Source organism: Engystomops pustulosus, chromosome 8 (genome assembly GCF_040894005.1).
Source record: "Engystomops pustulosus chromosome 8, aEngPut4.maternal, whole genome shotgun sequence".
Classification (NCBI taxonomy): Eukaryota; Metazoa; Chordata; class Amphibia; order Anura; family Leptodactylidae; genus Engystomops; species Engystomops pustulosus.
In genome coordinates, this window is record NC_092418.1 from 117,727,571 (window position 1) to 117,754,794 (window position 27,224).

The 27,224-nt window shown below is 46.6% G+C and overlaps 1 protein-coding gene across 3 annotated transcripts; it reads left to right on the forward strand.

Moving 5' to 3' along the window:
• Window positions 1-1,338: 1,338 nt before the first annotated feature.
• On the forward strand, window positions 1,339-23,218 carry DNPEP (aspartyl aminopeptidase). Of its 3 annotated transcripts, none has more exons than XM_072122373.1 (15): window positions 1,339-1,523; window positions 11,394-11,484; window positions 13,132-13,220; window positions 13,303-13,416; window positions 13,497-13,622; window positions 14,379-14,503; window positions 14,581-14,677; window positions 14,796-14,903; window positions 15,476-15,553; window positions 16,085-16,168; window positions 16,390-16,550; window positions 19,798-19,837; window positions 19,935-20,036; window positions 20,123-20,290; window positions 23,020-23,218. In XM_072122373.1, the coding sequence occupies exons 1-15, from the start codon at window positions 1,440-1,442 to the stop codon at window positions 23,068-23,070; spliced, it is 1,518 nt and encodes a 505-aa protein (XP_071978474.1). In that variant the 5' UTR covers window positions 1,339-1,439; the 3' UTR covers window positions 23,071-23,218. The 3 variants fall into 3 exon arrangements, with proteins under 3 accessions (XP_071978474.1, XP_071978475.1, XP_071978476.1); XM_072122374.1 differs by having other exon boundaries at window positions 1,340-1,517; XM_072122375.1 differs by lacking the exon at window positions 1,339-1,523 and adding an exon at window positions 6,557-6,705.
• Window positions 23,219-27,224: the final 4,006 nt, after the last annotated feature.

A 27,224-nucleotide genomic window follows, 5' to 3' on the forward strand; every position in this document is an offset into this window, starting at 1 on the left:
CTGAGCGGGGAAGCGACACATGCAGGATATCGGGTGCAGGATCGTAGTGACTCCCGGCACAGCACATTATACACGGACAATGCACTTACATGCACCAGGAAGAAGAAGGTGAACTCCGGGGACCTGAGCGGGGAAGCGACACATGCAGGATATCGGGCACAGGATCTTAGTGACTCCCCGCACAGCGCATTATACACGGACAATGCACTTACATGCACCAGGAAGAAGAAGGTGAACTCCGGGGACCTGAGCGGGGAAGTGACACACGCAGGATATCGGGCGCAGGATCTTAGTGACTCCCCGCACAGCGCATTATACACAGACAATGCACTTACATGCGCCAGGAAGAAGAAGGTGAACTCTGGGGACCTGAGCAGGGAAGTGACACATGCAGGATATCGGCACAGGATCTTAGTGACTCCCCGCACAGCGCATTATACATGGACAATGCACTTACATGCACCAGGAAGAAGAAGGTGAACTCCGGGGACCTGAGCGGGGAAGCGACACATGCAGGATATCGGGTGCAGGATCTTAGTGACTCCCCGCACAGCGCATTATACACGGACAACGCACTTACATGCCCCAGGAAGGAGAAGGAGAACTCCGGGGACCTGAGCGGGGAAGTGACACATGCAGGATATCGGGTGCAGGATCTTAGTGACTCCCCGCACAGTGCATTATACACGGACAACGCACTTACATGCACCAGGAAGAAGAAGGTGGACTCCGGGGACCTGAGCGGGGAAGCGACACATCCAGGATATCGGGCGCACAAAATTGTAAAAATTGTAGATTATATTAATATTTACCCAGAAATATTAAGTATCAAATTATCATTGAGCCCCTCTAGCCCACCAGGTATATGTGTACCAGAGTCCTATACCATGAGTGTAACATATATAGAAAGTATAAAAAAAAGGAAAAAATATATATAGAAAAATTGAATTTATATAGAAAGTTGGTAAATTCTGCGGGTTCTGACGCAACTTTGCAAAATTAAGAGAGAACTGGTGTAACTTTCCATAGTGGGATGTGGGGGCTACGAGGGGTGCACAGGTTTCTGGTCTGGATGACACATGTTACATGTACGATGGCTGACGCGGGTCATTGCGCGGCGCCTCCGGTACAGGATGAGTCTATTCATGATGCTGCTGAGTTGGGACTAGCGGCTTTATCCTCCCCTATAGATATTGGCATTGGCTTTATACATACAATTAGTATAAGTTTGCCCAGTTCTGCTTGCCTCAGCTTGTTCTCATTTGTCACTGGCCGCACCTCACTAATCCCGGCGAGCCCCCCCTTTCTCTCCATGTACAGCCCCCGCCTCTATGTGGAGCGCACATTTCCACACGCATGCATGCACACACACACAGTGACACGCACCTACTCCGGCACACACTCTGCACAGCCTGCGAGAGGGTGAGCACTGAGCCGACATGGCAGCTGGTGGCAATCTCAAACTGCTTCGCCTGGGCAAGAGAGGCTGGGAAGAGGGCGGCTACAGCGACATACAGGTACAGGTACTCCCTCCATTCCTATCACCTAACCCAGCGAGCGCGGACAGTTATCCCAAGATAATCTCTAATCCACCACAGGAAAGAGAATTCGGGTGACGGGTGCAGCAGAGCCGATGGCGGAAAAAAATATAAAACAAAATAACAAAGTCGACTCTGCTACATCTATACATCTTAATTGGAAGTTATGGCAAATTTTGCGATGCAAAGTCCCCCAATGATGTCGTAATTAGTGACCCCAAGTTATTTTGGGTCACTGGAAACATCACCAGACCCAGCGGTCAGCGCCACCGGCTGTCGGCTTCAATTATGTCATTGAAATCATCCAGAAATTATTCACGATCGCAACATGAAAATATTGGTAATTGAGACCCAAAATACAGAGAATTTAGGAGTTTGAAGGGAACTATTTGGTTGTAGAGTGGGGGCGCCAAAAAGTGTGTGGGTGTAAGGGGTGCAGAGTATTTTGGGGGTCAAAGGGTGCAAAGTGTTTTGGGTCTGACGGTGGTTTTGAGGTCTAGGGGGGGAAGAGGGTTTGGGGGTCTGGTAGTGAAGAATCGCTTGGCTGTTGGTGGGTGCACAATGGCGCCAGCTTGTATAACAAAGATGCCCGCTGGGGCTGTGTTTGAGGTGCAGAACATGGAGGTGGGGGTGGCATTTCAGCTGGCCAGGCTCCGGCTATGACCGAGCCGCACGTCACTCCCTGGATATGTAGGTCAGCACTAAGCAGAATAAGGAATTACTATGGCGGGAGCGAGGTGTTATGTAAGTGATGGATGTACAGGGGGCTGGAGGAGAGGGGGTGATAAAATATGTATACGCTCCGTCTATTGGCTGGGAGAAGCGCCATAGCCACAACATGGGAGCAGGGGGCGCGGGGGGCGCGGGGGGGAGCACTGGGAGACAGGTCAACCAAGGTAAAGATGAAGAGCCTGGAGCTGACGTCTGAAGTGGAAGGAGCGGAGGGCGACCGGAGTGTGGCGGGCGGAGGGATACCGGGGCGCAAAACACACAGAATCCCCCCAAATCCAATACAAATCCTTACACCTCAGAACCGCGTTATTAAGACGAGGATTTTCTTTTCTATAAGACCTTTTTTTTGTTAAATATTTGCAGAGCTCTGAAAATTTTCAATAGAATTTATTAGCCAATGATGTCACAACATTCCCATTTCAGAGCTCAATCATTGTATATAAAGTCATTTTTTAAAAAAGAATAAAAAAAAAATGGTAAAAATTCACTTTTTAAAAAAAAAATTCCAAGGGTGATAACATGTAAGCTTTTCACATCTGAGGGTTTGTTACCATTAATAGAAACAAATCTTTTCACATCAGGGTTTTTTTACCAGCGGACACGAGACATCTCCTGTATCTGTGCAGGTGCGATGTATCAGGTACAACTGTCACAAAGCTGTAGCTGTAAGAAGTTTTTAAATGAGATGGGCTCTCATTATCTAGAATGTAAAAGAGAATGTTCCCATTTTTAACATATTTATATATATTTTTTTCAAATTTTTTTATTTTTCCGAATAACTTATCTTAATAATTTATGTGTTCTGAAAATCCCTCATAGACTGTAAGCTCTTGTGTCACCCCCTCATCCTCATAGACTGTAAGCTCTTGTGTCACCCCCTCATCTTCATAGACTGTAAGCTTTTGTGTCACCCCCCATCCTCATAGACTGTAAGCTCTTGTGTCACCCCTCATCCTCATAGACTGTAAGCTCTTGTGTCACCCCCTCATCCTCATAGACTGTAAGCTCTTGTGTCCTCTCTCATAGACTGTAAGCTCTTGTGTCATCCCCTCATCCTCATAGACTGTAAGCTCTTGTGTCACCCCTCATCCTCATAGACTGTAAGCTCTTGTGTCCCCCTCATCCTCATAGACTGTAAGCTCTTGTGTCCCCCCCTCATCCTCATAGACTGTAAGATCTTGTGTCACCCCCTCATCCTCATAGACTGTAAGCTCTTGTGTCTCCCCCTCATCCTCATAGACTGTAAGCTCTTGTGTCCCCCTCATCCTCATAGACTGTAAGCTCTTGTGTCACCCCTCATCCTCATAGACTGTAAGCTCTTGTGTCACCCCTCATCCTCATAGACTGTAAGCTCTTGTGTCACCCCCTCATCCTCATAGACTGTAAGCTCTTGTGTCCCCCCCTCATCCTCATAGACTGTAAGCTCTTGTGTCCCCCCTCATCCTCATAGACTGTAAGCTCTTGTGTCCCCCTCATCCTCATAGACTGTAAGCTCTTGTGTCACCCCTCATCCTCATAGACTGTAAGCTCTTGTGTCTCCCCCTCATCCTCATAGACTGTAAGCTCTTGTGTCCCCCTCATCCTCATAGACTGTAAGCTCTTGTGTCACCCCCTCATCCTCATAGACTCTAAGCTCTTGTGTCCCCCTCATCCTCATAGACTGTAAGCTCTTGTGTCACCCCCTCATCCTCATAGACTGTAAGCTCTTGTGTCACCTCCTCATCCTCATAGACTGTAAGCTCTTGTGTCCTCCCCTCATCCTCATAGACTGTAAGCTCTTGTGTCTCCCCCTCATCCTCATAGACTGTAAGCTCTTGTGTCCCCCTCATCCTCATAGACTGTAAGCTCTTGTGTCACCCCTCATCCTCATAGACTGTAAGCTCTTGTGTCCCCCCTCATCCTCATAGACTGTAAGCTCTTGTGTCACCCCCTCATCCTCATAGACTGTAAGCTCTTGTGTCACCCTCTCATCCTCATAGACTGTAAGCTCTTGTGTCACCCCCTCATCCTCATAGACTGTAAGCTCTTGTGTCCCCCTCATCCTCATAGACTGTAAGCTCTTGTGTCACCCCCTCATCCTCATAGACTGTAAGCTCTTGTGCCCCCCTCATCCTCATAGACTGTAAGCTCTTGTGTCACCCCCTCATCCTCATAGACTGTAAACTCTTGTGTCACCTCCTCATCCTCATAGACTGTAAGCTCTTGTGTCCTCCCCTCATCCTCATAGACTGTAAGCTCTTGTGTCTCCCCCTCATCCTCATAGACTGTAAGCTCTTGTGTCCCCCTCATCCTCATAGACTGTAAGCTCTTGTGTCACCCCTCATCCTCATAGACTGTAAGCTCTTGTGTCCCCCCTCATCCTCATAGACTGTAAGCTCTTGTGTCACCCTCTCATCCTCATAGACTGTAAGCTCTTGTGTCACCCCCTCATCCTCATAGACTGTAAGCTCTTGTGTCTCCCCCTCATCCTCATAGACTGTAAGCTCTTGTGTCTCCCCCTCATCCTCATAGACTGTAAGCTCTTGTGTCCCCCTCATCCTCATAGACTGTAAGCTCTTGTGTCTCCCCCTCATCCTCATAGACTGTGAGCTCTTGTGTCCCCCTCATCCTCATAGACTGTAAGCTCTTGTGTCACCCCCTCATCCTCATAGACTGTAAGCTCTTGTGTCCCCCTCATCCTCATAGACTGTAAGCTCTTGTGTCACCCCCTCATCCTCATAGACTGTAAGCTCTTGTGTCACCTCCTCATCCTCATAGACTGTAAGCTCTTGTGTCCTCCCCTCATCCTCATAGACTGTAAGCTCTTGTGTCTCCCCCTCATCCTCATAGACTGTAAGCTCTTGTGTCCCCCTCATCCTCATAGACTGTAAGCTCTTGTGTCACCCCCTCATCCTCATAGACTGTAAGCTCTTGTGTCACCCCTCATCCTCATAGACTGTAAGCTCCTGTGTCCCCCCCTCATCCTCATAGACTGTAAGCTCTTGTGTCACCTAGAACTGTTTGCTATATAATGTTATATTTTTGCATGTCCCCTATGAGTTGTAAAGCTATGGAATGTTTTGGCTGTATATAAATAAAGATTATTATTATATTTACAAATTGTAATATGTGGTTTTATATTAATGTTTTAAAATAACATTTTATTGCAGCATACCCGTAATTGTAGGTGAATTTATAGTAGCTGTTGCCATATGTGTGTATGTAAGGGGTGACGCTGTATCCGATCGATATTTATTACTATTCTGTGTTGTACAGCAGTTTTCCCCTCTGGAGGCTCTATCTGTAAATATCAGATGTCCCAGAGCTGGAGGCTGGAGACCGGCTGCTATGTCTCCCAGATAAATGGCAAACAATCAGTTTCCTGCTTAGATACACCTGCACAGCTCTATGTAAGGCAGTTCATTAAGTAATGGCAGCTTAGATACAGAACTCAATTATATGTTATTACATGCTAGACAAGTATACAAGGCAAGCTTATATACAGTGCCTCGGCCCTTTGCATGGTAGATATTGCTATAATGGCAGCTTAGATACAGCAACTCAGTCATTTGTATGGTAGATACCTCTATAATGACAGCTTAGATAAAGCAGCTCAGTCATTTGTATGATAGATACCTCTATAATGGCAGCTTAGATACAGCAGCTCAGTCATTTGTATGGTAGATACCTCTATAATGGCAGCTTAGATACAGCAGCTCAGTCATTTGTATGGTAGAAACCTCTATAATGGCAGCTTAGATAGAGCAGCTCAGTCATTTGTATGGTAGATACCTCTATAATGGCAGCTTAGATACAGCAGCTCAGTCATTTGTATGGTAGATACCTCTATAATGGCAGCTTAGATACAGCAGCTCAGTCATTTGTATGGTAGATACCTCTATAATGGCAGCTTAGTTACAGGGCTATACTTTAGCTATGGTAGCTACCTCTGTAAAAGCAGCTTAGATACAGCAGCTAAGTCATTTGTTTCATTCCATATTTTATAATGGCAGCTTAGATACAGTGATTCGATGACTATGGCATATATCCTTATGATGATAGATTAGATACAGCAGCTAAGTCATTTGTATGGTAGATACTTTTATAATGGCAGCTTAGATACAGTGGCTCAGCTCGATGACTATGGCATATATCCTTATGATGATAGATTAGATACAGCAGCTCAGCTGTATGTATGATGTCTAGGTGCCTGGGTGACACGGTATCTCCATAGTCAGTGCAGACCAGACCTCTCCTCACATGCAGGGAGATTTTGTAGTTGTTCACTTCGTTTTCCTTTCAGTTTCTGGAGTATGGCTGCAGTGTAACCTCCCAACCACCAGAGGTCTCTCTCACTGCCATGTGCCCTGTGCATTAGCTGCTCTGTAGTGTTACTATATAGGAAGTGCAGCAGCAGCGGCGGCCAGTGACAGCTCAGACTCCACAAACTATGCAGGTCAGTGCTGCACATCCTCATACACACATATACAGCTATACATCCATACATGGAACAAACTGCTCTGCAACATTGTATCCAGAGAGAGAAGTAGTGTAATTACATTGTATCCAGAGAGAAGTAGTGTAGTTACATTGTATCCAGAGAGAGAAGTAGTGTAATTACATTGTATCCAGAGAGAGAAGTAGTGTAGTTACATTGTATCCAGAGAGAAGTAGTGTAGTTACATTGTATCCAGAGAGAGAGAGAGAGAAGTAGTGTAGTTACATTGTATCCAGAGAGAGAGAGAGAGAGAGTAGTGTAGTTACATTGTATCCAGAGAGAGAGAAGTAGTGTAGTTACATTGTATCCAGAGAGAGAGAAGTAGTGTAGTTACATTGTATCCAGAGAGAGAGAGAAGTAGTGTAGTTACATTGTATCCAGAGAGAAGTCGTGTAGTTACATTGTATCCAGAGAGAGAAGTAGTGTAATTACATTGTATCCAGATAGAAGTAGTGAAGTTACATTGTATCCAGAGAGAGAGAGTAGTGTAGTTACATTGTATCCAGAGAGAGAGAGTAGTGTAGTTACATTGTATCCAGAGAGAGAGAGAGAAGTAGTGTAGTTACATTGTATCCAGAGAGAGAGAGAAGTAGTGTAGTTACATTGTATCCAGAGAGAGAGAAGTAGTGTAGTTACATTGTATCCAGAGAGAGAGAAGTAGTGTAGTTACATTGTATCCAGAGAGAGAGAAGTAGTGTAGTTACATTGTATCCAGAGAGAGAGAGAAGTAGTGTAGTTACATTGTATCCAGAGAGAAGTCGTGTAGTTACATTGTATCCAGAGAGAGAAGTAGTGTAATTACATTGTATCCAGATAGAAGTAGTGAAGTTACATTGTATCCAGAGAGAGAGAGTAGTGTAGTTACATTGTATCCAGAGAGAGAGAGAAGTAGTGTAGTTACATTGTATCCAGAGAGAGAGAAGTAGTGTAGTTACATTGTATCCAGAGAGAGAGAGAAGTAGTGTAGTTACATTGTATCCAGAGAGAGAGAGAAGTAGTGTAGTTACATTGTATCCAGAGAGAGAGAAGTAGTGTAGTTATATTGTATCCAGAGAGAGAAGTAGTGTAGTTACATTGTATCCAGAGAGAGAAGTAGTGTAGTTACATTGTATCCAGAGAGAGAAGTAGTGAAGTTACATTGTATCCAGAGAGAGAGAAGTAGTGTAGTTACATTGTATCCAGAGAGAGAAGTAGTGTAGTTACATTGTATCCAGAGAGAGAAGTAGTGTAGTTACATTGTATCCAGAGAGAGAAGTAGTGTAGTTACATTGTATCCAGAGAGAGAAGTAGTGTAGTTACATTGTATCCAGAGAGAGAAGTAGTGTAGTTACATTGTATCCAGAGAGAGAAGTAGTGTAGTTACATTGTATCCAGAGAGAGCAGTAGTGTAGTTACATTGTATCCAGAGAGAGAAGTAGTGAAGTTACATTGTATCCAGAGAGAGAGAAGTAGTGTAGTTACATTGTATCCAGAGAGAGAAGTAGTGTAGTTACATTGTATCCAGAGAGAGAAGTAGTGTAGTTACATTGTATCCAGAGAGAGAAGTAGTGTCGTTACATTGTATCCAGAGAGAGAAGTAGTGTTGTTACATTGTATCCAGAGAGAGAAGTAGTGTCGTTACATTGTATCCAGAGAGAGAGAGAAGTAGTGTCGTTACATTGTATCCAGAGAGAGAGAGAAGTAGTGTCGTTACATTGTATCCAGAGAGAGAGAAGTAGTGTACTTACATTGTACATTGTATCCAGAGAGAGAAGTAGTGTAGTTACATTGTATCCAGAGAGAGAGAGTAGTGTAGTTACATTGTATCCAGAGAGAGAGTAGTTTACTTACATTGTATCCTGAGAGAGAAGTAGTGTAGTTACATTGTATCCAGAGAGAGAGTAGTGTAGTTACATTGTATCCAGAGAGAGAGAAGTAGTGTAGTTACATTGTATCCAGAGAGAGAGAAGTAGTGTAGTTACATTGTATCCAGAGAGAGAGAAGTAGTGTAGTTACATTGTATCCAGAGAGAGAGAAGTAGTGTAGTTACATTGTATCCAGAGAGAGAGAAGTAGTGTAGTTACATTGTATCCAGAGAGAGAAGTAGTGTAGTTATATTGTATCCAGAGAGAGAAGTAGTGTAGTTACATTGTATCCAGAGAGAGAAGTAGTGTAGTTACATTGTATCCAGAGAGAGAAGTAGTGTAGTTACATTGTATCCAGAGAGAGAAGTAGTGAAGTTACATTGTATCCAGAGAGAGAGAAGTAGTGTAGTTACATTGTATCCAGAGAGAGAAGTAGTGTAGTTACATTGTATCCAGAGAGAGAAGTAGTGTCGTTACATTGTATCCAGAGAGAGAAGTAGTGTCGTTACATTGTATCCAGAGAGAGTAGTGTCGTTACATTGTATCCAGAGAGAGAGAGAAGTAGTGTCGTTACATTGTATCCAGAGAGAGAGAAGTAGTGTCGTTACATTGTATCCAGAGAGAGAGAAGTAGTGTACTTACATTGTACATTGTATCCAGAGAGAGAAGTAGTGTAGTTACATTGTATCCTGAGAGAGAAGTAGTGTAGTTACATTGTATCCAGAGAGAGTAGTGTAGTTACATTGTATCCAGAGAGAGAGAAGTAGTGTAGTTACATTGTATCCAGAGAGAGAAGTAGTGTAGTTACATTGTATCCAGAGAGAGAAGTAGTGTAGTTACATTGTATCCAGAGAGAGAGAGAAGTAGTGTAGTTACATTGTATCCAGAGAGAGAGAAGTAGTGTAGTTACATTGTATCCAGAGAGAGAGAAGTAGTGTAGTTACATTGTATCCAGAGAGAGAGAAGTAGTGTAGTTATATTGTATCCAGAGAGAGAAGTAGTGTAGTTACATTGTATCCAGAGAGAGAAGTAGTGTAGTTACATTGTATCCAGAGAGAGAAGTAGTGTAGTTACATTGTATCCAGAGAGAGAAGTAGTGAAGTTACATTGTATCCAGAGAGAGAGAAGTAGTGTAGTTACATTGTATCCAGAGAGAGAAGTAGTGTCGTTACATTGTATCCAGAGAGAGAAGTAGTGTCGTTACATTGTATCCAGAGAGAGAAGTAGTGTCGTTACATTGTATCCAGAGAGAGTAGTGTCGTTACATTGTATCCAGAGAGAGTAGTGTCGTTACATTGTATCCAGAGAGAGTAGTGTCGTTACATTGTATCCAGAGAGAGAGAGAAGTAGTGTCGTTACATTGTATCCAGAGAGAGAGAGAAGTAGTGTCGTTACATTGTATCCAGAGAGAGAGAAGTAGTGTACTTACATTGTACATTGTATCCAGAGAGAGAAGTAGTGTAGTTACATTGTATCCTGAGAGAGAAGTAGTGTAGTTACATTGTATCCAGAGAGAGTAGTGTAGTTACATTGTATCCAGAGAGAGAGAAGTAGTGTACTTACATTGTATCCTGAGAGAGAAGTAGTGTAGTTACATTGTATCCAGAGAGAGAAGTAGTGTAGTTACATTGTATCCAGAGAGAGAGAGAGAAGTAGTGTAGTTACATTGTATCCAGAGAGAGTAGTGTAGTTATATTGTATCCAGAGAGAGAGAAGTAGTGTAATTACATTGTATCCAGAGAGAGAGAAGTAGTGTAGTTACATTGTATCCAGAGAGAGAGAGAAGTAGTGTAGTTACATTGTATCCAGAGAGAGAGAAGTAGTGTAGTTACATTGTATCCAGAGAGAGTAGTGTAGTTATATTGTATCCAGAGAGAGAGAAGTAGTGTAATTACATTGTATCCAGAGAGAGAGAAGTAGTGTAGTTACATTGTATCCAGAGAGAGAGAAGTAGTGTAATTACATTGTATCCAGAGAGAGAGAAGTAGTGTAGTTACATTGTATCCAGAGAGAGTAGTGTAGTTATATTGTATCCAGAGAGAGAGAAGTAGTGTAATTACATTGTATCCAGAGAGAGAGAAGTAGTGTACTTACATTGTATCCTGAGAGAGAAGTAGTGTAGTTACATTGTATCCAGAGAGAGAAGTAGTGTAGTTACATTGTATCCAGAGAGAGAAGTAGTGTAGTTACATTGTATCCAGAGAGAGAGAGAGAGAAATAGTGTAGTTACATTGTATCCAGAGGGAAGGAGTGAACATTCTTGTTTACTGTTTACACTATCATCATTTTGTATATTTAATGTAATGACAACTGCAATACTGCAGCGCATGATATTATTAATATTACTTATTCAAGTTTGATTGCATCCTGTATTCTATTTTTCTATTGCTATCCCCCCCCCCCTATAGTCTGTGGCTGGTACTGCAGTTCTTCCCTAAATAAAGCGCTTCTCTAGAATGCACAGCTGATTGAAGAGACTGTAATCTTTGGACCAAGACTTCACTCTCTTCACTCCTCACAAAACACAGAACCTTCCATTATATAGTTTAATCTTGATTGTACAGCAAAAAGAAATTTCTAGACAACCCCTTTAGGTGAATCCTGCAAAACTAGAAGCCGCCCATTGACCAAAGTAACGCTGAATGACGCTGCCGTGTATTACCTCCTACAACCACAACATATTAAATTGTATATGAGCTTTCTATATGATCCATGTATTTTATCTGCGGAAGGATTAGGAGGAAGCGTAGCAGGTGCGGTTCATACATGTACATCACATTTATCATTATTCCCATGTTACAGGTCGCAGCCATGAAGGGAACACGGGAAGCGGCACAGACAGCAGCCAAGGAGTTTCTGAAGTTTCTGAACCGCGGTGTATCTCCATATCATGGTAAGAGGACTTGTGGCATTGTCCTTAAAGGGCATCTACCACCAGGATGAAGGACTGTATGCAAATGGACCTGAGGGGCTCCAGGCTCATTTGCATACAATAATTTATCCTGGAAGTAGATGTCCTTTAATGGTGCTTTTCAAGTTCTGCTCCTCTCCTGACCATGAGTAGTGTGTGGTATTACAACAAACCTCCATTTATCTGCAATACCGGCACAACCCATAGTCAGGTGGGGCGCTGTTCTTTTGGGCGAAAGCAGCCATTATCAATTCATTAGAGCAGTAATATACACAGAAATCATAGAGGGCAGTAGTCAAACTCAGAACATTTCCTATGGTATGGTCGCCATCTGCTATGCACTGTGACAGACTGCAGGGGGCGCTCACTAGTTATTCATTTATACAGCCAGTATACTGAATAGGGTCATAACTGTATACATCTGTGTGCGGTGAGCTCCCCCTAGTGGTAAGTGCAGCAGCCGTTATATTTCAATATTTGCTTAAAAGTGTTGTCCAAGAGTAAGAAAAAAATTGCAAGTTTTCTACGGGGGGGGGGGGAGGGGGGGGGAGGGTGCACAAAAAAAATAACAGCGCCGAACGGGGTAAGTACAAGTTTATTTTTTTGTTCAGCCTCCGCCCCTTATTCACTTGCAATGTTTTCTTACTCTTTTAAATAGATGATGATTTCTGTAGAGGACACAACAGGGATCCATTCCTAGAGCCATGCTCCCCGTGTAATCCCTACTGCAGCCCTCAGTAGTGATACACTGTACATCATAGCCCTTCCCTGGATGTAGTGGTGTGATGTACAGTGTATCACTACCCAGGGCTGCAGCAGGGATTACACAGGGAGCATGGCTCTAGGAATGGATCCCTGTTGTGTCCTCTACAGAAATGATGCTAAGGGTTCAGGCATTTTGGGGGGTAGTTTGTAGCCACATAGAAAGCCGGACTTATTGTTTTGTGATTATCAGCAGTAAAGTCCAGACTCTGCTTCTTGGTGGCTGCAAGAGTCCAAAATCCCGGACTCTGCCCTTTGCACCCTGTAACTTGGAGAAGTGAAAGATAAGCGGAAAGTGTCGGCCTGAACTTCTCTATTCATGAGGAGGAGACTGTATTGTACAGTGGTGTGCCCCACCACGGATACCCCACCACGGATACCCCACCACGGATACAGCACCATTGATGTTACTGGGGGTTTTGCAGATGACGGGGTGAAATACAATGTAATATAATGGTACAGGCCACCAGTTACAGTAATCCTTTCATCCATTTACAGATACTACACAATAACTGTGATCTTTCAAGGGTTTCCTTCATACTGTGTCCATAGGGAAGTTATGTAGCTGGTGTCTAAAAACAAGTGTTCCATGTACCAGGGTTTATACTCTACCTTCACCCTCCACATTGGCAGAATATCCCCTTTATTCTGCTTTTCAGGCCTGTATGTGCCACATGAGGCTAATAGGGTACATGTGTAATACAGCATCCAATATGACATGGTATGAAACTGCCACCCCTGTCTGCAGGCTGTATGTGGTATTGCAGGTCAGCTGTGCGGACAGGATCAGTCTGATATTTGTAAAACTGGTCATACTATCCCAGTTTTGAACGACCCCTTTCAGATCTCATCTCTTTCTCTTCCTAGTGGTGGAGGAGTGCAAGAGCCGCCTCTTACAAGCCGGATTCCAGGAACTGAAGGAAGCCGATCACTGGGATATCAAACCAAACCACAAGGTAAGACCACTCCGGCTCCCTTGTATTATATACAGAGTATCTCTTTACTCTCTCTATATAACATATCCTAATCTCCTTCTAGTACTTTGTGACCCGCAATTACTCGACCTTGGTGGCGTTTGCGGTGGGCGGCCATTACCAGCAAGGCAATGGATTTACAATCGTCGGAGCCCACACGGACAGCCCGTGTCTCAGGGTAAGGTGTTATCCCCCAATCATATCCGAATGGACACCTTTCCCTCTACATTCTCTGAGCTGTATGTCGTGTCACTGCAGGTGAAGCGCAGGTCTTGTCGGGGTCAGGCTGGTTACCTGCAGGTCGGAGTTGAGTGCTACGGCGGCGGCATCTGGAGCACCTGGTTTGACCGCGATCTGACTGTTGCCGGGAGAGTAATCGTAAAGGTGATTAAACATTTGATAGATGTGGTCATTGTGTCATGTTCTGTATAATACAGCCCCGAGACAGATCATCTCCTAAGAGAACCAGCGGATTGGCCTTATTTTACCTAATGCTCCACCCATGCTAAACCGCAAACAGGAAATATGTGCTTACATCATACACGCTAAAAGAAATCCCAATGGAAACCATCAGCAAGCTGCTGACAGATTACACATTATGCTTAGAAGCCTATATGTAGTGTATGCTGGTTAGAGGAAACCTGTCAGCAGATGTGCAGACAGCAGCCAGTGTCGGGTCCTGTCCCTGGAGATGTGGGATGTCTTGTGCACTGGGATTGAGCTCTCACACTTCTTTGCACTGTGCTGACAGCGTTGGGCATTGTCCCTGGAGAGATGTGTAATCAGACCTTTGTGTATGCTAGTAGAAGCAGGACAGAGAAAATATGGATTTATATTCCTGGATTGTATCTGGAATCCTCACACTGCTGTGCTCTTGACTCTCTGAAGACTAGACTTGAACTACATGACAGCCTCTTCCTCTATTCCAAGTAAAATCTGAACAATACAGCTTTCACATAGATCAGTAAACTGGAGGGGAAAGGGCTTGTTGATCAGCTCAATGCAGAGATCTTGGAGCACAGCAGTGTGAGGACATACCCCCTCCCCCAGCAGTGCACAATCCTGGTGTATAAAACCATATTTCTCCGTTATTACACTGTACCAGTAACATAAATGACAAGTTAATTCTTCCGATCTCAGGAGGGGCACCGCCTGCAGCATCGCCTGGTCTACGTGGAGCGCCCCATCCTGCGCATCCCCCATCTGGCCATCCACCTGCAGAGGAACATCAATGAGAGCTTCGGACCCAACACGGAGCAGCATCTGTGAGTGTGGACCGTGTGCAGATCCTGTGCCCTGCACCTCCCCAGTCCTTCTTCTCACCATGTCTCCTCTCTGACAGCCTCCCAATTCTCGCTTCTTCCATACAAGAAGGCTTGGAGAAGGAGTCCATGGATCAGGGGTCCTCCTGTCACTCCTCTGCTGGAGGACAGAACCAGGTAAGGCTCATAGTTACCCGCTGATAGCAGATGGCGGATGACGCGGTGACATGACTGTTGATTTGATGTCCACTGTTATGTCTCAGATTCATGTATGTCTCTTTAAATCCCCCTCTAGACTGAGCGACATCATCCTCTGCTCATCACTTTGCTCTGTGACCGCCTGGGGGTCAAACCAGATCAGATTTTGGAAATGGAGCTTTGTCTGACGGACACGCAGCCTGCGGTACGTCCTAACACGCTTCACCATGGTGCTACCCACAGTCAGTGACCAGGACCTTATGACAGATACATGTCTACAGGGTGCAGGGGGCAACCCCCTTCCAGGATGTATAATAGAGGGGCCGTGTTCTACTATCTAAGCAGAGACCGTGCATTTAGTTGGTATCAGTCTAACTATGATCTTTAGTGCCACCCAACTACCTTTAGGGGTCACTGTAGATCCAGACCGCTGCTCTCTCCTAAAATTGGTATTGCATGATGTATGTGGTGAAGTGATGAGTGTTCAGATGCTGCTGTCACTTTACTTCTTACAAAGTATAAATGGTCCCTGTCACTTGAATAGGTCTGAACTGAATTTATGAATCCTGGACTATCCCTTTAAATCCCACCTATTGCAGATGTGTCATTTATCGATGCATTTATAAAAAGCTAATTTTATGGGAGATCCAAACTTTGTGGGAGTGAAGTTCTCCCAGCCAATCAGAAGCACAGTACTCATTCCCATTAATATTCACTCAATTCCACCTGTTACAATGTAGCAAAGTTGAATCTCACTTTCCTTTCATCCTCTTTCAGACTCTAGGGGGCGCCTATGAGGAGTTCATCTTTGGTCCCCGCCTGGACAATCTGCACAGCTGTTATTGTGCCCTGCAGGTGGGTACGGCCCAGGCCATGTATGAGAACGTATTCCTTGGTTGTCTCTGAGGAGTAGATGGGTTTGAGGTGGGGGGTTATTTCACCTGCAGCTATGGTAACAGATGTGGTGTTATCCAGTTGTACTGATGCAGACTATATCCAAATATTCCAGGCTTGCAGTTTCTCCAAGACCATTAGTGGTGTGTCCTCACACTGCTTTTCTCTGTGCAGCCAGTATTGGGTTTTGACCCTGGAAATGTATATGTATGTATACTCATATCTTTTTTGTATGGTGTTAGTAACAGCAGGACTGTGACATTTGGATTTATATTGCAGCTTTCTCCAAGTGTACAGGGGGGGGGTCCTCACACTGCTGGCTCTCTGCAGGCGGTGTTTGGTATTATCCTGGGAGAGACGTGTAATCAGACCTTTGTATGTTAGTAGCAGCAGGACTGTGAAATATGGAATACTATTCCAGGATTGTAGCTTTACCAAGGGCACCGGGGGTGTTTCCTCTCACCTGCTATTTGTTCCTCCCTCCCCCTGCAGGCTCTTCTTGGCTCCTGTGACTCCTCTAACTCTCTCGCCAATGATCCCAATGTCCGGATGATCACCCTGTATGACAATGAGGAGGTAAGGCATGCTGGGAATGTGACGCCTACCCATGGTGGAAGCTGAGATGCTCTGTGCTGCAGTGACACTGGAGAATACACATTATATCCAATGCCGGGTGCACTGAACAGACCTTGATTTACCTGTCTCTGTTCCTGGGAAAGCTGAGTGGTAATTAACCATTAAGTGACTGGACTAGTGATATGGGAGGAGTTGCTCATTGTCTTCCTTTGTCTGGTCAGGTTGGATCGGAGAGCGCCCACGGTGCGGAGTCTCTAATGACGGAGCTGATACTGCGCCGCATCTCCTGCACCCCCCAGAATCTAACCGCCTTCGAGGAGTCTGTGCCCAAGTCATTCATGATCAGCGCCGACATGGCCCACGCCGTGCACCCCAACTACATGTAAGAGATCCCTACAGTGACCTTCTCTGCCTCACAGCAGGGCATGTTTGTTCCTGTAGTCCACCACAAGAATGGCAAGCAGTGCTATAGACCTCAAGTCTTGGAGTATAGGATGGGGGTCTTAGAATCTGGGGCAGGAGGGGGTTAGGAGTGCACTGGTGTCAGGCGGCTCCTGTAAAGAGCTGGGGGCCTTAGGACCTGGGACAGGAGTGGGTTAGGAGTGCACTGGTGTCAGGCAGCTCATGTAAATAGTTGGGGCCTTAGGACCTGGGACAGGAGTGGGTTAGGAGTGCATTGGTGTCAGGCGGCTCCTGTAGAGAGCTGGGGGCCTTAGGACCTGGGGCAGGTGGTGGTTAGGAGTGCACTGGTGTCAGGCAGCTCATGTAAATAGTTGGGGTCTTAGGACCTGGGGCAGGAGGTGGTTAGGAGTGCACTGGTGTCAGGCAGCTCCTGTAAAGAGCTGGGGGTCTTAGGACCTGGGGCAGCAGGGGGTTAGGAGTGCATTGGTGTCAGGCAGCTCCTATAGAGAGCTGGGGGCCTTAGGACCTGGGGCAGGAGGGGGTTAGGAGTGCATTGGTGTCAGGCAGCTCCTGTAAATAGTTGGGGTCTTAGGACCTGGGGCAGGAGGTGGTTAGGAGAGCACTGGTGTCAGGCAGCTCCTGTAAAGAGCTGGGGGTCTTAGGACCTGGGGCAGCAGGGGGTTAGGAGTGCATTGGTGTCAGGCAGCTCCTGTAGAGAGCTGGGGGCCTTAGGACCTGGGGCAGGAGGGGGTTAGGAGTGCACTGGTGTCAGGTGGCTCCTGTAAAGAGCTGGGGGTCTTAGGACCTGGGGCAGGAGGGGGTTAGGAGTGCACTGGTGTCAGGCAGCTCCGGTAAAGCGCTGGGGGTCTTAGGACCTGGGCAGGAGGTGGCTAGGAGTGCATTGGTGTCAGGCAGCTCCTGTAAAGCGCTGGGGGTCTTAGGACCTGGAGCAGGAGGGGGTTAGGAGTGCATTGGTGTCAGGCAGCTCCTGTAAATAGTTGGGGACTTAGGACCTGGGGCAGGAGGGGGTTAGGAGTGCACTGGTGTCAGGCGGCTCCTGTAAAGAGCTGGGGGTCTTAGGACCTGGGGCAGGAGGGGGTTAGGAGAGCACTGGTGTCAGGCAGCTCCTGTAAAGCGCTGGGGGTCTTAGGACCTGGGCAGGAGGTGGCTAGGAGTGCATTGGTGTCAGGCAGCTCCTGTAAAGCGCTGGGGGTCTTAGGACCTGGAGCAGGAGGTGGTTAGGAGTGCACTGGTGTCAGACAGCTCATGTAAAGCGCTGGGGGTCTTAGGACCTGGGGCAGGAGGGGGTTAGGAGAGCACTGGTGTCAGGCAGCTCATGTAAAGCGCTGGGGGTCTTAGGACCTGGGGTAGGAGGTGGTTAGGAGTGCATTGGTGTCAGGCAGCTGCTGTAGAGAGCTGGGGGTCTTAGGACCTGGGACAAGAGGGGGTTTGGAGAGCACTGGTGTCAGGCAGCTCCGGTAAAGCGCTGGGGGTCTTAGGACCTGGGGCAGGAGGGGGTTAGGAGTGCATTGGTGTCAGGCAGCTCCTGTAAAGCGCTGGGGGTCTTAGGACCTGGGGCAGGAGGGGGTTAGGAGTGCATTGGTGTCAGGCAGCTCCTGTAAAGCGCTGGGGGTCTTAGGACCTGGGGCAGGAGGGGGTTAGGAGAGCACTGGTGTCAGGCAGCTCCTGTAGAGCGCTGGGGGTCTTAGGACCTGGGGCAGGAGGGGGTTAGGAGTGCATTGGTGTCAGGCAGCTCCGGTAAAGCGCTGGGGGTCTTAGGACCTGGGGCAGGAGGGGGTTAGGAGTGCATTGGTGTCAGGCAGCTCCTGTAAAGCGCTGGGGGTCTTAGGACCTGGGGCAGGAGGGGGTTAGGAGTGCATTGGTGTCAGGCAGCTCCTGTAAAGCACTGGGGGTCTTAGGACCTGGGGCAGGAGGTGGTTAGGAGTGCACTGGTGTCAGACAGCTCATGTAAAGCGCTGGGGGTCTTAGGACCTGGGGCAGGAGGGGGTTAGGAGTGCATTGGTGTCAGGCAGCTCCTGTAAAGCGCTGGGGGTCTTAGGACCTGGGGCAGGAGGGGGTTAGGAGTGCATTGGTGTCAGGCAGCTCCTGTAAAGCACTGGGGGTCTTAGGACCTGGGGCAGGAGGTGGTTAGGAGTGCACTGGTGTCAGACAGCTCATGTAAAGCGCTGGGGGTCTTAGGACCTGGGGCAGGAGGGGGTTAGGAGTGCATTGGTGTCAGGCAGCTCCTGTAAAGCGCTGGGGGTCTTAGGACCTGGGGCAGGAGGGGGTTAGGAGTGCATTGGTGTCAGGCAGCTCCTGTAAAGCGCTGGGGGTCTTAGGACCTGGGGCAGGAGGGGGTTAGGAGTGCATTGGTGTCAGGCAGCTCCTGTAAAGCACTGGGGGTCTTAGGACCTGGGGCAGGAGGGGGTTAGGAGTGCACTGGTGTCAGGCTGCTCATGTAAAGCGCTGGGGGTCTTAGGACCTGGGGCAGGAGGGGGTTAGGAGTGCACTGGTGTCAGACAGCTCATGTAAAGCGCTGGGGGTCTTAGGACCTGGGGCAGGAGGGGGTTAGGAGTGCACTGGTGTCAGACAGCTCATGTAAAGCGCTGGGGGTCTTAGGACCTGGGGCAGGAGGGGGTTAGGAGAGCACTGGTGTCAGGCAGCTCATGTAAAGCGCTGGGGCTCTTAGGACCTGGGGCAGGAGGGGGTTAGGAGTGCACTGGTGTCAGACAGCTCATGTAAAGCGCTGGGGGTCTTAGGACCTGGGGCAGGAGGGGGTTAGGAGTGCACTGGTGTCAGGCAGCTCATGTAAAGCGCTGGGGCTCTTAGGACCTGGGGCAGGAGGGGGTTAGGAGTGCACTAGTGTCAGGCAGCTCCGGTAAAGGCCCTGATATCTTTGTAGTATTCTGTATTCTATATTACAGGCATGTAGCCAGTTTACTGTATGGGATGGAAATGTCCTAATAAATGGGAGGCCCAGCTGGGACTCTTAGTGCCACAACTGTAAATGCTTAGTGTGCTGCGCCACAGTATATGCTGGATGTATTGTATTGTATATGATTGTAAATTCTGTAGAACATTTAATAAAGCCAATGATGGGATATTTTCTATATTTCTATAATTGCTCCCCCCGCAGGCAGGGTATGGAACTGCATGTTATACAGTGTTTGCCTTTCCTTGTTATGATTGATGTAAAGGAAGTTTTTTACTATATTTCTCTTTTACAGGGACAAACATGAGGAGAATCACCGGCCCCTCTTCCACAAGGTCAGGCCTTTGTTATATTGTATCTTCCGGCATTATTGGACCCATTTTTCCGGTTGGTAGCCCCCTCTATAAACCCCTGTATATGCTTTTCAATCAGGGACCCGTCATCAAGGTGAACAGCAACCAGCGCTACGCCTCCACCGCTGTGACCGAGGCCGTGATGCGGGAAATCGCCGGGCGCGTTGGGGTCCCCCTGCAGGTAAAAAAATATATATATATATTGCAAAATTCCAATTCTATGAAATCTGTTACTACCTGTAGTTTAACTATAATTCACATCCTTAGGAGTTCATGGTGCGGAACGACGTCCCCTGCGGCACCACCATTGGCCCGATCCTGGCTAGTAAGCTGGGCCTGAGGGTCCTGGATTTAGGATGTCCGCAGCTGGCCATGCACTCGGTGAGGGAGATGTGCTGCACTTCTGGGGTCCTGCAGACATGCACCCTCTTCCAGGTAATGCGTGTGTAGTGTGTATGACTGACCACTAGAGGGCGATCCAGGCTTTTCCAATAAACAGATGACTAAACTGTAATCCAGATATAATGGGCCGGTGGGGAAATAAAGAAGAGAAATGAAGATGGAGAAGATGCTGAGCAGAAGCCGCGCCTGGAGGAGGCAGAAAATGCTGGGTAGAGACTTCTCTAAGTGCATATAATGATACAGTTTAGGAGGCAGCAAGACCTGGGGGTCACCAGGGTCATTGAGAATGCACAATATGAGCAGATTCTGCAGCCAACACTGTATCATGTAGTTCTGCAACTTTCCAGACCACGCTCAACAGCTCTGCTTGCTGTCAATGACTAGAACTAGAACTAATTTATATGTATCTGGAGGCTGAAAACTGATACAGACCCCAAATTTCTCAAGGGGCTTTACACGTTGTAGTTTGTTTTAAAATAATGAAGAGTGTTCAACTTCACTGACAGCAAGCAGAGATGTTAGAAATGGTGAAGAGTTACAACACGGCCTGTTAGAGAGTAGCAGAAGGTTTTTGTGTGTGTGTGTATATATATTCCAGAAATAAATGGAGTGACCCAATTTTATTTATTTTCTGTTCCCTTTCCAGAGGATTGGGAATAACCTTCCCACTGCTGGGGGTCTTCTTGCCTTTCTGATCCCTTCTCCCCCCCCTAATTGATGTAACATGTGACCTGCCTCTCCATTCTATACAGACTATTCCTGTCTCCTAGATATAGTTGATCAGTGAGTGGGACCACCGTTCTCCTCATCATCGGGGGGTCTTGGTTATTGAACCTATGGATAGAACATTCCAATGAAACTTTGCACATTCCCTTTAAAGGACACTTACCATCAGACTGTTACTTACCTCCCCATTCCCCAAGCTTCATTTCTTATTTCCTTGCATGGCCGCATTTATATTTCTAAGATATGCCAATGAGCTTGTAGTGCTGTGCAGGGCTCCACCGTATTATAAACTATGCACGCCCCAGGGGCCGCACCAGCCGCGTTCTGAGAGCCGGTGACGTCACTGGGGCTATTCACATCTCGCGCTTGGTAGATAGCCGACAGCACAGAGAATGTGAAAATCGGGAGGGGATGAGATAAGTAATAGTCACCTACCATCAGATCTACCTATATCCGTAGCTAGCGGTGCACCAGCAATGAGGTGAGCTGAGCCTCTTGCCTCAGGCAGCATCAGGGCGCAGTCACCTGACACTTAAAAATAGTAGTGTCTCTTCATATCCGATGTCAGCATGGAGCCCACTTACTACTGGATGGGGTAAAGGGGGAGCGGAACCCATTGAATAGTTTGCCTCAGGCAGCGGATAGTTTTTTAGTTCACCCCCATCCGTAGCCATTGATTAGTGGCTCTGATCAAGGCTCCAGGTACGTAATGGTTTTCTGGAGGGATCTGATTGTGTCTTGTAGTGATAACCACGACGTGGCTTCTGGTCTGTGGTTTCAGTGTCTGTTTCTGAGAACAGTTGTGTAATAATCATCTTATATTCTGGTGAATCTGCATAGGAAAGTTGTGAAACTACAACTCCCAACATACTGGGAATTGTAGTTTTGCAACAGCAGGAGAGCAACAGGTTGGGGGTGTTATAGATATACCATGTTGGGTGTAGATGTGTTCTATGAATAGAATTTTTATAAAATTTTATTAAGATCATGTCCAGTGGTTGATCATGTTGGGAGTTGTAGTGCTCCATGAATGGAGTAAAAATAGAATTTTCTAATGATCATATCCAATGGTTGGTTGATCATGGGATTTGTAGTGATCTAGGTATAGAGTATAACAGATTGTATTATGGTCATGTTTGGGGGTTGCTGTGCTCCATGATGAGATTTGTAGTGCTCTACGTATAGAGTATAATACAATTGTATTGTGGTTTGGGGTCATAGATCTTTATTTGCAGTGTATAACAGAATAGTATAATGTTACAATACAGGGCTCTATGTATATACAATGTTTCCATAGATGATGATGTAGCGGGGCTGAATTCACCATTTGCAGTATTTCCTCCTGTTCTCCTGTAAGGATTATGCCGTAGTGATGCCCGAGTGATCGCACTTATGACTAACTCCTCTCTGCTGCGCCCGTTGAGGCCATTTTTAGTGCAGTTTGTGTTCTATGTGATGATGATCTGCTGCTCGGTGCTAGACGACCCCCTCATCTCCGTGTATGGCTGTGCCCCAGCATGGCGGCGTGGCCCGTGTGACGTGGTGGAGACGTCACTGTGTTTTTGTACTATTCACGTGTACTTGAAGTGCGTTTCTATTGGTCAGTGTGTTCACGCATCTAATTAAGCCCTTTGCTCTTCACCCATTGGCTGCTGCCATGGCAACCTACCCTGGCCTTGAAGTCAATGAGTGGTTGCTGTGGCAACAGCCGACATCGGTGGGTTAGGCAAGAGGTTGCTGTGGCAACAGTCGGACGTCTCTAACGAGCAATAGCCAATGAGATGATATAATAGTAACCATGGCAACCTGCACCCACCCGCTCCCCCACGCGTCTCCTCCATCTCTCGGGCTTTTGCTTCTCTGCTCCTCGTCCCTTACGTCGTCTTTTTCCAAGATTTTCTATAGTTGGGACTTTAAAGACCATTTTCTTGTCTTTCTACAAATCAGACGTCATATTTCATTCTGTAGTACTACAAGCACCAGCATGCCCAGGTACCGGATACATGTGTGATGTCTCCCCCTCTGCTTGTTTTCAGGCTTTCTTTGAGCAGTATCCGGCTGTCAACAACAGTCTTCTGGTGGATTAGAGAGTCAGTCGTCCACGCTGTGGCACAGAGCACGTGTCCCCCTACTTGCCCGGGCCCCCGTGAACAATGTGATGGGTGTGGTGTTTGTGCAAAAATATTCAAGAACTGCCCCTTATTTGTGGAAATAAACACATTTTCTGTACAATTAGGCAACTTGTGTGTCCTTGGTGTATATGGACCTGCTGGAAACTTTATAATACTGTATATACAGCCACCACTAGGAGGAGCTCAGGAGATTAATACACACTGTATATACAGCCAACACTAGGGGGAGCTCATGAGATTACTACATACTGTTTATACAGCCACCACTAGGGGGAGCTCAGGAGATTACTACATACTGTATATACAGCCACCACTAGGAGGAGCTCAGGAGATTACTACATACTGTATATACAGCCACCACTAGGAGGAGCTCAGGAGATTAATACACACTGTATATACAGCCAACACTAGGGGGAGCTCATGAGATTACTACATACTGTTTATACAGCCACCACTAGGGGGAGCTCAGGAGATTACTACATACTGTATATACAGCCACCACTAGGAGGAGCTCAGGAGATTACTACATACTGTATATACAGCCACCACTAGGGGGAGCTCAGGAGATTACTACATACTGTATATACAGCCACCACTAGGGGAAGCTCAGGAGATTACTACATACTGTATATACAGCCACCACTAGGGGGAGCTCAGGAGATTACTACATACTGTATATACAGCCACCACAAGGGGGAGCTCAGGGGATTACTACATACTGTATATATTCCACCACTAGGGAGAGCTCAGGAGATTACTATATACTGTATATATAACCACTACTAGGGGGAGCTCAGGAGATTACTACATGCTGTATATACAGTCACCACTAGGGGGAGCGCAGGAAATTACTACATACTGTATATACAACCACCACTAGGGGGAGATCAGGAGATTACCACATGCTGTATATACAGCCACCACTAGGGGGAGCTCAGGAGATTACTACATACTGTATATACAGCTACCACTAGGGGGAGCGCAGGAGATTACTACATACTGTATATACAGCAACCGCAAGGGGGAGCGCTAGAGATTACTACATACTGTATATACAGCCACCACTAGGGGGAGCTCAGGAGATTACTACATACTGTATATACAGCCACCACTAGGGGGAGCTCAGGAGATTACTACATACTGTATATACAGCCACCACTAGGGGGAGCTCAGGAGATTACTACATACTGTATATGCAGCCACCACAAGGGGGAGCGCAGGAGATTACTACATACTGTATATACAGCCACCACTAGGGGGAGCGCAGGAGATTACTACATACTGTATATACAGCCACCACTAGGGGGAGCTCAGGAGATTACTACATACTGTATATGCAGCCACCACAAGGGGGAGCGCAGAAGATTACTACATACTGTATACACAGCCACCACTAGGGGGAGCGCAGGAGATTACTACATACTGTATATACACCACCACTAGGGGGAGCTCAGGAGATTACTACATACTGTATATATAACCACTACTAGGGGGAGCTCAGGAGATTACTACATACTGTATATACAGCAACCGCAAGGGGGAGCTCATAAGATTACTACATACTGTATATACAGCCACCACTAGGGGGAGCTCATAAGATTACTACATACTGTATATGCAGCCACCACAAGGGGGAGCGCAGGAGATTACTACATACTGTATATACAGCCACCACTAGGAGGAGCTCAGGAGATTACTACATACTGTATGTACAGCAACCACTAGGGGGAGCGCAGGAGATTACTACATACTGTATATACAGCAACCGCAAGGGGGAGCGCTAGAGATTACTACATACTGTATGTACAGCCACCACTAGGGGGAGCTCAGGAGATTACTACATACTGTATATACAGCAACCGCAAGGGGGAGCGCTAGAGATTACTACATACTGTATATACAGCCACCACTAGGGGGAGCTCATAAGATTACTACATACTGTATATGCAGCCACCACAAGGGGGAGCGCAGGAGATTACTACTTACTGTATATACAGCCACCATTAGGGGGAGCTCAGGAGATCACTACATACTGTATATACAGCCACCACTAGGGGGAGCTCAGGAGATCACTACATACTGTATATACAGCCACCACTAGGGGGAGCTCAGGAGATTACTACATACTGTATATACAGCCACCACTAGGGGGAGCTCAGGAGATTACTACATACTGTATATACAGCCACCACTAGGGGGAGCACAGGAGATTACTACATATTGTATATAAAGCCACAACTAGGGGGAGCTCAAGAGATTACTACATACTGTAATACTGTATATACAGCCACCACTAGGGGGAGCTCAGGAGATTACTACATACTGTATATGCAGCCACCACAAGGGGGAGCGCAGGAGATTACTACTTACTGTATATACAGCCACCATTAGGGGGAGCTCAGGAGATCACTACATACTGTATATACAGCCACCACTAGGGGGAGCTCAGGAGATCACTACATACTGTATATACAGCCACCACTAGGGGGAGCTCAGGAGATTACTACATACTGTATATACAGCCACCACTAGGGGGAGCTCAGGAGATTACTACATACTGTATATACAGCCACCACTAGGCGGAGCACAGGAGATTACTACATATTGTATATAAAGCCACAACTAGGGGGAGCTCAAGAGATTACTACATACTGTAATACTGTATATACAGCCACCACTAGGGGGAGCTCAGGAGATTACTACATACTGTATATACAGCCACCACTAGGGGGAGCTCAGGGGAATACTACATATTGTATATACAGCCACCACTAGAGGGAGCTCAGGAGATTACTACATGGTGTATATACAGCCACCACTAGGGGGAGCACAGGAGATTACTACATACTGTATATACAGCCACCACTAGGGGGAGCACAGGAGCTTGCTACATACTGTATATACAGCCACCACTAGGGGAGCTCAGGAGATTACTACATACTGTATATACAGCCACTACTAAGAGGAGCTCAGGAGATTAGTACATACTGTATATACAGCCACCACTAGGGGGAGCTCAGGGGAATACTACATATTGTATATACAGCCACCACTAGAGGGAGCTCAGGAGATTACTACATGGTGTATATACAGCCACCACTAGGCGGAGTGCTGAAGATTACTACATACTGTATATACAGCCACCACTAGGGGAAGCTCAGGAGATTACTACATACTGTATATACAGCCACCATTAGGAGGAGCTCAGGAGATTACTACATACTGTATATACAGCCACCACTAGGGGGAGCTCAGGAGAATTCTACATACTGTATATCCAATCACTAGGAGGAGCTGTATATACAGTAGTGTGAGGCCATGCCCCATTGGGAGAAGTTACAATCTTGGAATATAAATCTATATTTCATAGTCCTGCTGCTACTATCAACATACACAAAGATATGATTACACATCTCTTCAGGGGCAATACCCATTATTCAGCATCATCATCAGGGGGTTTACTGTGACTGCAGTCAGGGGCCTGGAAAGGAGAAGGGGCCCGGAGTCATAGAACCCCCTCCCTCCCAGAGCACAGCAGTGTGAGGACGAGTGCACAAAGAAAAGCTAAAATCCTGTCATTTAAATCCATATATTATAGTCCTGCTGCTATTAATGACATGTATAAAGGTATGTCTCCAAGGACTATACCTAACACTGGCTGCAGAGAGCAAAGAGCACAGCAGTGTGAGGTATGATTACACATCTCTCCAAGGACTATACCTAACACTGGCTGCAGAGAGCAAAGAGCACAGCAGTGTGAGGTCTGATTACACATCTCTCCAAGGACTATACCTAACACTGGCTGCAGAGAGCACAGAGCACAGCAGTGTGAGGTCTGATTACACATCTCTCCAGGGACAATACATAACACTGGCTGCAGAGAGCACAGAGCACAGCAGTGCAAGGTCTGATTACACATCTCTCCAGGGACTATACATAACACTGGCTGCAGGGAGCACAGAGCACAGCAGTGTGAGGTCTGATTACACATCTCTCCAAGGACTATACCTAACACTGGCTGCAGAGAGCACAGAGCACAGCAGTGTGAGGTCTGATTACACATCTCTCCAGGGACAATACATAACACTGGCTGCAGAGAGCACAGAGCA